General features: G+C 27.8%; 1 protein-coding gene across 1 annotated transcript in view; it reads left to right on the top strand.

Moving 5' to 3' along the window:
* The window catches only part of LOC134837444 (putative transcription factor SOX-15), a 37,062-nt gene extending 25,032 nt beyond the window's left edge, over nucleotides 1-12,030 (top strand). Inside the window, exon 3 of the mRNA XM_063852818.1 lies at nucleotides 10,541-12,030. Coding sequence (XP_063708888.1) covers nucleotides 10,541-12,030 — 1,490 coding nt within the window. The remainder of the gene's footprint in view (nucleotides 1-10,540) is intronic.
* Nucleotides 12,031-12,487: the final 457 nt, after the last annotated feature.

The following is a 12,487-nucleotide window of genomic DNA, read 5'->3' as shown; positions in this document are numbered from 1 at the left end:
TTTTAGAATAATTTTAATTTGTTAAATTAAATTTAACTTTAATCTGAAAATGTTATTAATATTTTAATTATTAAAAAAAATTAAAATTAAATTAATATGTAATATAAATAATAATATAAATAAATTTTAAAAAAATTTCTACTTGATTATTAAAAATAATTTTAAATTTTTGTTTTCAAGTGAAAATTCAAAAATTGCAAAAATGGTAAAAAAATTTGTAGTGGAAAGTATTTATTTTCTTAAGAAATAAAAAATAATAATTTAGGCCGCTCCAAATTTTTTTCTATGTTTTTGTCCCCTGCCCCATTTCAAAAGCCGAAAATCCAATGGGGCAAAATAAAAAACAAAGTTAAAAATTTCATCAAAATTGACCATTTCCTTACTTTTTTAAGGAATTTTCAAAAGATTTTTAAAATATTGTTTATTTTTTAAAATTTTTTGTGTTGAAAATCGAAATTTTACATGAATTTTCTTCTATAAAAATATTTCCTAAAAATTATTTTTCAAAAATTTTTGATGGTTATTTTTATGAAATTTTTTTGTTAAAATTTTTAACTTGAAATGCTTTCAGATCAATTTTAAATCATCAAATCTCAATGTAAATGTAAATACCAAAAAAAACCGAGGGGTTTGTACTAATAAGTCAAATCCAAAAAATCCATAAAAAATCTATCAAAATCCATTCTAATCAATAAATATCTTTTAAAATCCAAAAAAAACAAAAAAATCCATCGAAATCCCTCAAAATCCATCGAAATCCAAAAAAATCCATTAAAATCCAAAAATGAATTATCAATTTATTTATATGCAATTTGAAGGCAATTTACGCAGATTTTGACCTTTTAAAACAATTTTTTCAAATATTATATTAAAATTCCAATTTTTAATTAAAAATTATCATTTATTTATTTTTATTCTAAATCTGACATAAGCCCGCTGTCATCATTTTCACATGTTTCTTCGACGATGCCTCTTTCTTGATTTTTTTTTTGGCAATTCGGAATATGGGTACGTAAATTGGCGTACTTAAATGTGCCAAAATCCCCCTTCCCATTACGGGTCGAGCTTAAGGCACGAAAATTCAAACAAAACGGACATTTGTATAGTGATTCTACTTGGTCACCTAAAAATGAGAAAATGAGTTGTCCTGCTAAAATATTCATAAGGGGCCCAAATTTGTTAAAATTTTGTCATTTTGTATGAAATAGTATTTCAAAACTTTTTTTTTTATTTTGCCCCATTTTGAAAAAAATGTTTTGGGACAAAAACATCGGAAAAAATTTGGAACGGCCTTAGTAAATAATAATATTTAACTAACTGTTGAATATTTTTGAACTGTAGTTTTGAAATACTATTTCATATAAAATAAATTTTTAAGCAAATTGTGATCAATTATGTTGCTAAAAATTTCAAGTTGGACAAAGTTAAAAAAAAATAAAAAAATTATTCAATGATTTTGTAAAGAAAATACATTTGGCAGAACATCATTCATGTTAAAATAAAAATTATTCCGAAATTATTATTTTTTTTCAAAAAACTTCTCAAAAATTATATAACAGTTTGAAAAAATTATTTTTTTTTTTGAATTTTAATGAAAATTTTGAATTTTTGAAAAAAAAAATTAACAAATTTAATTTATTATATGGTGCTCCCAAAAATTTACGTTTTTGCTCAAGTTTTTATTAAAAATAATTTTCAAATTAATAATTATTTTACCAAAAAAACTTAAATTTCAGTTTACTGTGACAATCATTCAAATCAATACAGCTTTTAACATTCAATATTTGTTTTCTGTCTGGTACGTAGACGCTGCATGTTTATCATAATTTCTACAATCATATACTCGTGACGTCATTAAATATTCTAATCATTCACCAATATTTTCCGGAATGAAGCGTGCCTCCAATTTATTTATCATATTCAATTGCTCGTCGTTCTTCTTCGTACGTCGATGTCACAATACACGAAATATCAATGAAATGTTTCTTTGAACAGAAAAAAATAGCATAATTTTGACATTAAAGTTGTAGTTTATGCACAACATTTTTTCTCGGAATAATTATATTTATATCATTCACTACGCAACTTTTTTTTTTATAAAAAAGCTTAATGATACAAAAAGTCATAAATCTCAGTATGGGATAATGATCAATCATCATTATTCCCTATGGAGCACGCGCGTCTACTTCAACTCTTATTTTTTGTTCCTCTTTGAAAGTTCTCCATGTAATCTGAAGTAAAGTCAAAAGAGAGATGCTAATCTAAAGGTATCACTGTCGATCAATAATTCCGTTCTTATGATTGAACTGAAACTGAACAAAATGATAATTACAAGACGCAACGATCATATTGATCGAGTGTGTGGGTGAAATGCGTTATGCCTTATTTCCGATTGTCATACGAGGCATAAGACAACCTGAAATTAAGTAATTTAAATATGGTATTAAATAAAAACTCAACGATGATCAAATAATATATAATGACGTTCTGCACCGTGTCATCCTGATTATAATTATTACTAAAGCACACTGTGTATGAAGAATCACGGCAATAATAACAATAATCAGTGATCGTCACACCCTGACATGGTCTTTTCCTGTCTCATGTCAAGTCAAGTCAAGTCTGGCGTGGTCAATATTTTGATTTTTTTTTCTTTCTGGAATATATGATAAAGTTAGTAGTGTTGAAGTTTTTTTAATGAGTTCCTTGCCCTAGTTTGAGAGCAATAAAAAATAGCAACAGAAGGAAATGCAGAAAAAAATATCGAATTACAATTATATTGAGCTATAACCTACTTTACTGGTTGGCAAAGAATTTATGCGAATTTTATGGGACCATTGACTTTTTTTTTCACTTCTTTTAAAGAATCACAAAAAAAACTTTCTCAGTGTAATTAGTGTCATTAAAAAAATATTTCAATTCATCATATCTTTTGTCAATATTTTTCATTATTATGGCTCGTGTTATATTATTATTCCGCGCCGAGTTGCAGTCTGTCTCTCATCATAATGATCTTCGTTGATTGTTTTTATTTAAATTCTGCGCTCATAACTGCATGTCTCGTCTCTTATTTTAATATTTAATAATAAAAGTGGAAACTTTTCTTTATCATTTCTTCGATGCACATGAAATAAAAAAATAAAAAGTTTTCGTCAGAAAAATGACGAACAATAAATTCGCATTTTGATTTTCTTAACCACGTGGTTTTATTTTTTTAAACTAGGATTCTTTATTTTTTATTACTAAATGATTTGATTTTTTGACCACGTGGTCCAAATAATTTCTTAAACCACGTGGTTCAAAAAGTTATTAATCAACGTAGTTCGATAGTTTTTCAAACCACGTGGTTTTCTTTATTTTTGAATTTTAAACCACGTGGTTATTTAAAATTATTAGTCGAGACTATCACTGCCATCCTACCATTCTCTGATGAGATATCGTCCTAATACGAACCATACATCTCTGGATAGATCCGATCGTGGCGACCTTAGTCTTGCTATTTCAGAGTGCAATGTGCGAAAAATCATGAAACCGAGTTAATTTATTTTGTAAACCACGTGGTTTATTTATTATATTCTTTTTTTTGAAATGCGTGGTTTATGAGTTTCTTACTTGTTTAACCACGTGGTTATATATTCATTAAATTACGTAGTTTTTTAATTTCTCAGACCACGTGATCAAGAAACATTTTTAAAACTAAAGTTTTTTTTTTACTTTTTTAACCACGTGGTTCAAAAAATTTTAAACCACGTGGTTCATAATTTTTCAAAAAATTTTTATTTTATTCTTATTCATCTAAATTATTATTTTTGGTAATATCACATTTTTTCTTCGAGATGCCAAGAAATGCGATTAAAAAAAAGTTACAAACTTGAAGAACAAAAAATTACAATTTCTGCACGACTTCGACTCAATTATTATTATGATTACTTATGTCACATATTTCAGCGCGACACACTATAATAATGTGTCACAGTCGAATACTTCTTTCATGTGTCTGATTTATTACAATTAACGTGGTATATCGAGGTGTCGTCGTTGCGCTCGTATCGCATTGGTATTTTGTGGTTTTTGGAATAAGCCAAAAATGCACGACATGAATAACTGATTAGGGAATTATTGTTATTAATATTAAAATAAATGAATAAAAAAAAAGAAACAATCATCATCTCACATTGCCTTTTACAGAAGAGAGCGCGCCACTTTTCCTTTTTCAAACTATTCCATACAATCGTTATTGCTCATCATCGCAGATCCATCGGCATCAAATCATCAGTGTGCAATTTACGTGCGAGCTGCATGAGCACCCAACGTACGTGTAATTTATTGAAATTCCGTGACAATATTTTACAGTCAAATTACATTCAGTAGCAATGAGTAATCGGCGTCGTATAATTTTTCTAAAATATTTTTTCACAGTGAAATTTTTTTTTATGACTCGGATTCCATGATCAATATCGATTTATTAAAATATATACGGAAGATTTCAATCTGCGCCTTAAATGAGAAATGGTAGAGTTTTATCAGGTCAACCGTGTTGAATGTTGGTCATTCACGACAAAAATGTAAAGTTAACATTGCCTTACATGACTAAAGCTCATCATCGTTGTCGTCGTTGTTTCCACAGATATTTATGTGGTGATTAACATTGTTTATGTGTTAATTAAAATTCATACCGGTTTCCTTCAAATAGATATTGTTCAAAGTTTCGTAGTGGAATTGATTGAATTTAGAATTATCTGGTGAGCCCTACTTTGTGTGATAGTCACGTGACTGACTAAAATCTTCAAAGGTTTGCCGACGTGCGCCGTTAATGATATTCGTAATAATAAATTGAATTTGCTGTTTTTTTCGCTGTTGATAGAATTTATTTGAAATATTCATAACAACGAACATTATTTTATGTACAAAAAAGGGTTCAATAGATTTTTTTTTGTACATTTTTCGAATAAAATCATGGCTGAAATGAAACAAATGACTCATACTAATAAGACCACCTTCTAAGTAATTTCTAAATGTGAATCCCAAATGCGTCAATGCAAATTAATCTTAGTTAGTTAGTTATTGGTTGTAATAATTGTAATAATTAGCTTTGATTGGTATCGTGATAAAAATTCAATTAAAAGATTCTTGTTGAATTCGCACGAAAGGCTTAAAATGGAAAATTTCCATTGGAATTTACATATTTTGATGGAAATTTCCTGATTTTTCTCCATTTTTTTTATCACATTAGATTAAATTTAATTTTTAAAAAAATTATTTTTTTGATTAAAATTTATTGTCGCTAGAGGATATATTTAAAAGATGGAAAAAATTAATTATTTTTTTTTTTCGATACTTATAATATTTAATTAATTTATTTTAATTAATTAATTTATTTTAATTAATTTAAATTAATTAATTAATTTAATTAATTAATTTAATTTTATACTAATTTTTTTTCAAATTAAATAATTAAAAAAATATATATTTTAATTTAAAAAATTAATAAAAAAATATTTTTGTTTTTTGCAAACGTAAATTTTTTTTATTAAAATTTTTGTATTTTTACCTTTTTTTCGATAAATTCAAAAATAATAAATAAATCAATAAATTTTTCGGAAATGAATTTAAAAAATGTTTAAACCACTAATGAATATTATCTAATTTTTTTAAGTGTTTGTTAAGAATTTTTATTTAATTATCCTTAGATTTTTAGTCTAAAAAAAAATAATAATTGATTGAAAAAAAATTGTTCTAACTTCAATTGATTAAAAATTATAGCAGAAATTAATTTTTCTTTAAGATTTTATTTTACTTTTAATTTATATTTTCATGTTTTCATTAATTAATCAAAATTAATTATAAAATTTAATCAAAGTTCTCTGGAAAAATTGTAAATCTTCAATAAACCTTGAAAATGGAACTTCATTACTTTTTTTTCTGACACAACTAACAAAGATTATAACTTTGTTGTATATTTTATTAGGAAACACCTGATAATAATTACATCTCCGCTCTTAGTAGAAACTCATTATTTATTTATTTAAAAAAAATCTGTTATAAAACAAATAAGACGAATAAAAAAAATCATATAAGAAATTTATTCTAGCAACTTGTATGTGTGTTACTATTTGCGGCTACATTTATTTCATGTATGGAGATACTAAAATTCATGATACGGTTCGTTGAGTCGCCGTGAGAATCACTTACAATCTGGGAAAATTTCTTTTCAACTTTAAATGTTGTTAGGGGTCAACAGGTTTTTTTCCTGCTTATTTTTTTTTTCGTACGATAAAAAACTGTGTCTAAGATTTCTACGCACAAGATATATTTGCGTGTCCGTTTCTCTAATAATAATAATGATGATAATAAATATGTGTGTTTTTTTTTCGTTGCTCGTGTGTTTGTGTGTAATAATTAATAGACAACTTGCGTTCCTTCGTGTATTCTAAGAAAACTTTCGTAATGCCAACTCATGATTATCAACAGATTTACTCTGACATTTGCTTTATTTCTGTAGTAATATTATGAATATATTTTTTTTTCGAAGTAAACTAACGTAACAATTAAAGTTGTAGAAATAAAAGAAAAAAAAACGAACATGTAAAACGCAGATAAATTAGCGTGATGCATTAAAAAAATAAAGGGAGAGAGAAAATCCGAGCTAGATTGTTGGAATTATTACGAAATCATTAGGCTTTTGCAACAAATTTGTGTCTATCTGGTGCGATGTATGTGTTAAAGATGCAAGTAACACGTAAATTAATGCAAATATGTTAATGTTTCGAAATTCATGCATTCATGCAACGTGTGTGGAGTTGCATAAAATACCTTTATGATTTGTAATGCTAATTAATAGGCTCAATTAGCTCTAATTACACACACACAAGATCGGGTCATGACCCAACTTTTGATTGACTGCTTCTCGTTCTAACACGGCGTCACATTCGTCATTTGTCAACAAAACAATTTCTGTCTTCACTAAACCATATCGTCGTCGTCGTCGTGTCTTTAAATGGAATTATCGTGTTTGCGACATGCTGGTCTTTAAACTAGGCAAATAATCTGGCACTTGGCACCCACTCAAGCAATAAAGGAAATACAATAGTTGCGACGAAAAAAAAATAACATTTTCTTGTCTTTTTTTTTTTTTTTTGTTGTTCAACTTTTGCCCACATATGAAAGAACACGAGGTGATGGTGACCAAAACTAATTAATTTTAAACGCGTACGCAAGACAAGACACCTTATATTGATAAAAGTGTTTCTTCAAAGTTGAAAAAAAAAATTACAAAAGGAAATGAGCATTAACACAGTTAGGGTACAAAGATTTTTTAACATAAAACTTACATTATTTTCGAAAGTAATGGCTGAGCGGACACACGGGAGGGCAAACACATTTGAATATCGAAAACAACTATGAAATTTGAATTAAAGTTTATGTGGAGCAGAAAAAAGTGCTAGTTAATGGAAGTAAGGCCGTTTTTTTCAAATATTTTGTCCATAATATTTTTTTTTCGTAATATAATTAATAAAATATTTAAAATAAAATATCAAAAGAAAATATTTTTTCCTAATTTTTCATTTAAAATAAATGATTTTAAATAATTTAAAATTAATTGTTTTTTAAAATATTTAAATGTTCCATTTTTTAAAAATTTGTCTATAAAAGTTAATGTAATATTTGATTTAAAAGTACTAATTAAAGTTTTGATTGAATTAAAATTTAATTTTCAATAGAAAAAAAATATAATTAATAAAAAATATATTTTTTTCATAATTAAAAAAAAATTAATTCAGTTTTTTGAATTGTTATTCTTCGAATTTATTTTGAAAAATAATTTGGAAAAATTAGAAAATAAATTTTTAATTTTTTTTTTCGCCAAAAATTGTTAATTTTTTATGATTTACCAACATTTTTAAATTTTTTATTCAATAGTTCAAGTTAAAAATTAATAAAATTTGTTTAAAACATGAAAATCATTAAATCATGGAAAATTTTAAATTACAATAAAATCAATTACTTACAATCAACAATTAATTAAAATACATTTTAAAATTTTAAAGGATATATTAGTGTTATTGATTTATAATTATCGATAATTATGTTTGAAATTGATAATTAAAAAAAAATATAGAAATAAAAAATTTGCTAAAAATTAAAATAAAAAAGAAAAATGGCAATTTCAATCACATTTTTAACTTTTTTTTTTAATTTTTAAAAATTTATGACTTTTTAAATGGAAATCAAAAATATTTTTAAATAAATTTGAAGTAACCTTATTTTATTTCTGCTAAATTTACGAGCTCATCAATAGCCATTTATCATAAGTAATCAATGCACTGTCCAATTTGCATTCATTGCTTCCATTTCTGTAACATTCGTGCTTTTTTGTGCCTTTTTTGCATTTTTATTCATACGTTCCGCAAATTTAATTTACAACTTGTTCAATGCATTTCGGTGCCATGTGTTCAGAAATAAATTTATTTGTTATCATTAAGGTACAAAAAGTTGTTCAACATTCGCTCTTTACAAATATAAATATTATTAACGATCACTCGGACTCCTTTTGATATTCAGTGAGAGGCGAAAATTGGACACGTGCCATAAATATGAGTAAATGAAGTATTTTTTTTACAGCAAAAAAAAAATATTTTTCATTCAATCGAAGGTTTACTGTAGAAAAATTACAAGACGACGCGCGAGATGAAAATCAAAAAAAAAAGTAACACATGAAATGCGTGAAGAACAGCAAAAAAAATCACACATGGCTCGTATGTGGCTGCTTGTGTTAAACATTATTATTATTTATGATGTTCATTTATTTATTCCTTGTTCAACATAATTTACAACAAGAAAAGGAGATAAAAGCGAATAAAATGATGTTAAACAATCTTGTTGTTATGGAAGCGGTACCACCGCGTCGTTGTCTTCGTCGTCGCACGACTTGCAGAGGCAGCGAAAAAAAGGATGGTGATAATCAATTACCATTAATGTCACAAGTTTTTCAATAAACGCGTGGAGTGCGCACGAAGATTAAGATAATGATTATCAGGAAGACGCAAAAGACGCAAACGCATCGCTTCTAATTTACCATAATAATGAAATAACTACTGATGTGTATAATAATAATCCTGTTTTACGCTTTTGTGACATCAATTAGAGGTCCGGCGAGGCAATAAATAAAGTCCGAGATCGAGACAAGTTTAAAATTAATTGTAACAGCGAAATTTATGATTTGTTAATTGAATAAATGCGAGTGACTTGTTGTTCAATTTTCATCACCTTGTATTCTGGGTACCTCTTCTATCTCATTAGCATTTAAATCATCTCCCATCATAAATTTCGCGCATTATTATTCTCTTATTTTTTTGATTATTTACAGTTTGGAGTTGAACTCATAAATAAATTACACAAAATATGATTCATGTCACGTAGTTTCTTTTTTTTTTTATAAAAATGATATTTAACAGTAATATTTAAAAATTGTTTAAAACCAAGAAAGTATGCAAAATTTATGATTGATTCATCCAAAATTTATATTATATGTACAATTATGGTTTATTTGTTGCTCATCATATCAAAGAGATTCGGTGTGTTCTGAATTCGAAATTGTACATTATTCCATGTTTGTGTGACTTGTGTTTACCGAGAACTCATTAAAAGTGTTTAAGAAAGGTGTTGTTGCTGTAATAAAATTAAGTTAAATTTCCTTTATTAATATTTTTTCGTAAAAATTGAGGTAAAGGAACGGATAATTGTCTTTGTCTGATAATTTTGTGAATAATTAATTAGCAGGGATGAAAAAAAATATTTAAATATTTTTTTTATAAAGCTTTTAATTAAACTTCATTTTACCTTTTAGCGCATATTTAAAATCTTTAAGTCAAAAACAAATAATCTTTTTAAAAATTAAGGCCGCTTAAATTTTTCTCGATTTTTTTTGCTCAAATGCTTTAGAATAGAGAAAAATTTCATTAAAAGTAACTGACTAAGAATCCAAAAAATTAATTTTTAGAAAAAAAATAGAGAGAAACAATTCTTGCGAAATATTTTTAAAATTATTTTAATTAGGAATTAATTTAATAATTTTTTTAGATTAAAATTTTAGATTACAAAAGTAACTTAAAGTCGAAATTTTTGGAAAAATTATAAAAAAATATCAAAAGTAATTTTGATAAAATTTAAACTTCTTTATTTTATTTTATTGGAATTCTACCTATGAAGTGAAATTCAGTCTAAATAGGTTTTCATCAAATTTCAGTTTTTTTTTTTTTAATTTTTGTTTTATCTCTAATTATAAATTATGTTAAATAAATTTAATTTAAATTACATAAAAATAAAAAATTTTGGATTCTTAGATATCGATCAATTTTGATTAAAAATATTTTTACATTTAATGCCATCAAAATTATTTAATATTTTTGGATAATTTTAATATATTTTTAGCCTATTTTTTTCCATAGTTTTTCTAAAATATTTTTTACACTAAATTTTTATATTTTATCTAATATTTTTTAAACTTTAATTAATAATTTTCATCTGTTTTTCATTCCAGGTAAAAAATGGCGCTCTTTGACCCCACAAGACCGTCGCCCTTATGTGGAAGAAGCTGAAAGACTGCGTGTGATTCACATGACAGAACATCCCAACTACAAGTATCGTCCACGTCGACGAAAACACACAAAAACTCGCACAAACACGGGTCCTCCAGCGACAAACAACCTCTCCAACACTCCCGTGAACGCATCAAACAATGACACACCGTCTCCCTATGGCGATGGCAGTTGCATGAGTCCCTATGGCGGCTACGGATCGCATTATGGCACAAATCACGTGATGCATACGCCCGAACCGAGTCCCACAAACAGTCCTGAGCCACGTAATAACCGCAAATCGGTGCCAAACATGACAGATATCAACAATTCCAATAAAATGGACGACGTTGTAAACGCCTTGCCAACGCCCGAAACGAGTCCCTTTGAGCAGGAGGGAAACTTACATCAAAGTTACGATGAAAAAGTGAAGAAGGAACTTGGGTTCGGTGACATGAATAGTGGTAACAATTATCACAGTCCCTCGAAATTGCACGAAAAAATGGGATTTCCCTATGATTCCAATGACATGTCCAAACGCGAATACATTCCGTATGACCAAAATATCGACTCGAAGAAGTACAACAGTTATGGCGCAAGTGACAAGCGATTTACTTACGAATCGAATTTGGGTGACAAGCGATATGTGTCAGCGACAAGTGCTCCCACCACCATTGGAGCCGTCGTTAATGGCATGTACGTCATGTGCAGCAATCGGAATGCCCTGGATCAAGGACACGTTGTTACGGGAACGTATTTTCCGCCCTTGCCCACAAGTCAGGACCAGCAAAATCTCGGGGGAAGTCTCATTACTACGAGTTCCAGTATGGGTCACGGTAATATGGTGAGTACGTCCAGTAGTGGCAACACAAATCATCTCAATACGTCCAAAGATGCGACTTCCGGCAACACTGGGAACAACATGGACTCGTATTACGGCAATAATTCAGTCATCACGAGTTACTCGACGTATCCAAATTCGTACAAAGAGTATTCCGGCAACTACATTCCACATTCGAGCAGTGGTTCCATGCCCGAAGAAATGGACAAATATCTGAAATACACGGAAAATAACAATAATTTCAATGAATATGAGTCCTATCATAACAATCATTCCAGTTCTGGTCTGCCAACGTACCATCAACAAAGTATTCCGTCGACTCTACCTCTGAATGCCACCACAAATAACGGCTTATCTCTCAGTAATCAGCAAGAATACTACCAGCAATATGTCCAACAACAACAACAATCGCAGCAGCAGCAACAACAACAACAACTATCAAATTCATCACAATCGTTGGTGGGAACAGCAAAAGTTGACGCAATGATCGGAGCAAATCCAGTTCCTGCAAACTACGCACATCTCCCCGAGGGATTCGCCGGACAGGAACCGATGAAAGAAGATTTCAGCAATATATTGGCGGGCGTACGACAAACTTGTTACAGTAATTAATAATAAAAATTAGTGTCAAGGTAATGCTATTTCAAAATACTCATTCAGCTGGAAAAGTATCGGACGGAATTTTCCTACAAAAAAATTGCAATTAAAAAAATGTTCGTCAAAAAAAATTTACATGTAAATAAAATAATAAAAAAAATAATTAACAATAAAAAATGTTTTCCACAGACTCTCAGAGCTACAACTAGCTGACGAGATGCAATAATAAATACTGTACATATAGAAAAAAACACATACGTAACTATAAAAAAATTCAAGATATATAAAAAAAAATTAAATAAATACATGCCACTTGTTAGTGATCGCAATAAAAATAAATTTTATGAAAATTTATTATTATTATTATTAATATATTCGTGCAAATACGTTTGAAATAAGTATGAACACACTTATGAAATGATATAAAAAAATATTTATAAATTCTATTTTTTTCTACTTTTGTAAATAACTT

This window comes from Culicoides brevitarsis, chromosome 1, assembly GCF_036172545.1.
Source record: "Culicoides brevitarsis isolate CSIRO-B50_1 chromosome 1, AGI_CSIRO_Cbre_v1, whole genome shotgun sequence".
NCBI lineage: Eukaryota > Metazoa > Arthropoda > Insecta > Diptera > Ceratopogonidae > Culicoides > Culicoides brevitarsis.
Note: the sequence above shows the minus strand (reverse complement) of the source record. Positions and strands in the feature narration are given on the sequence as shown.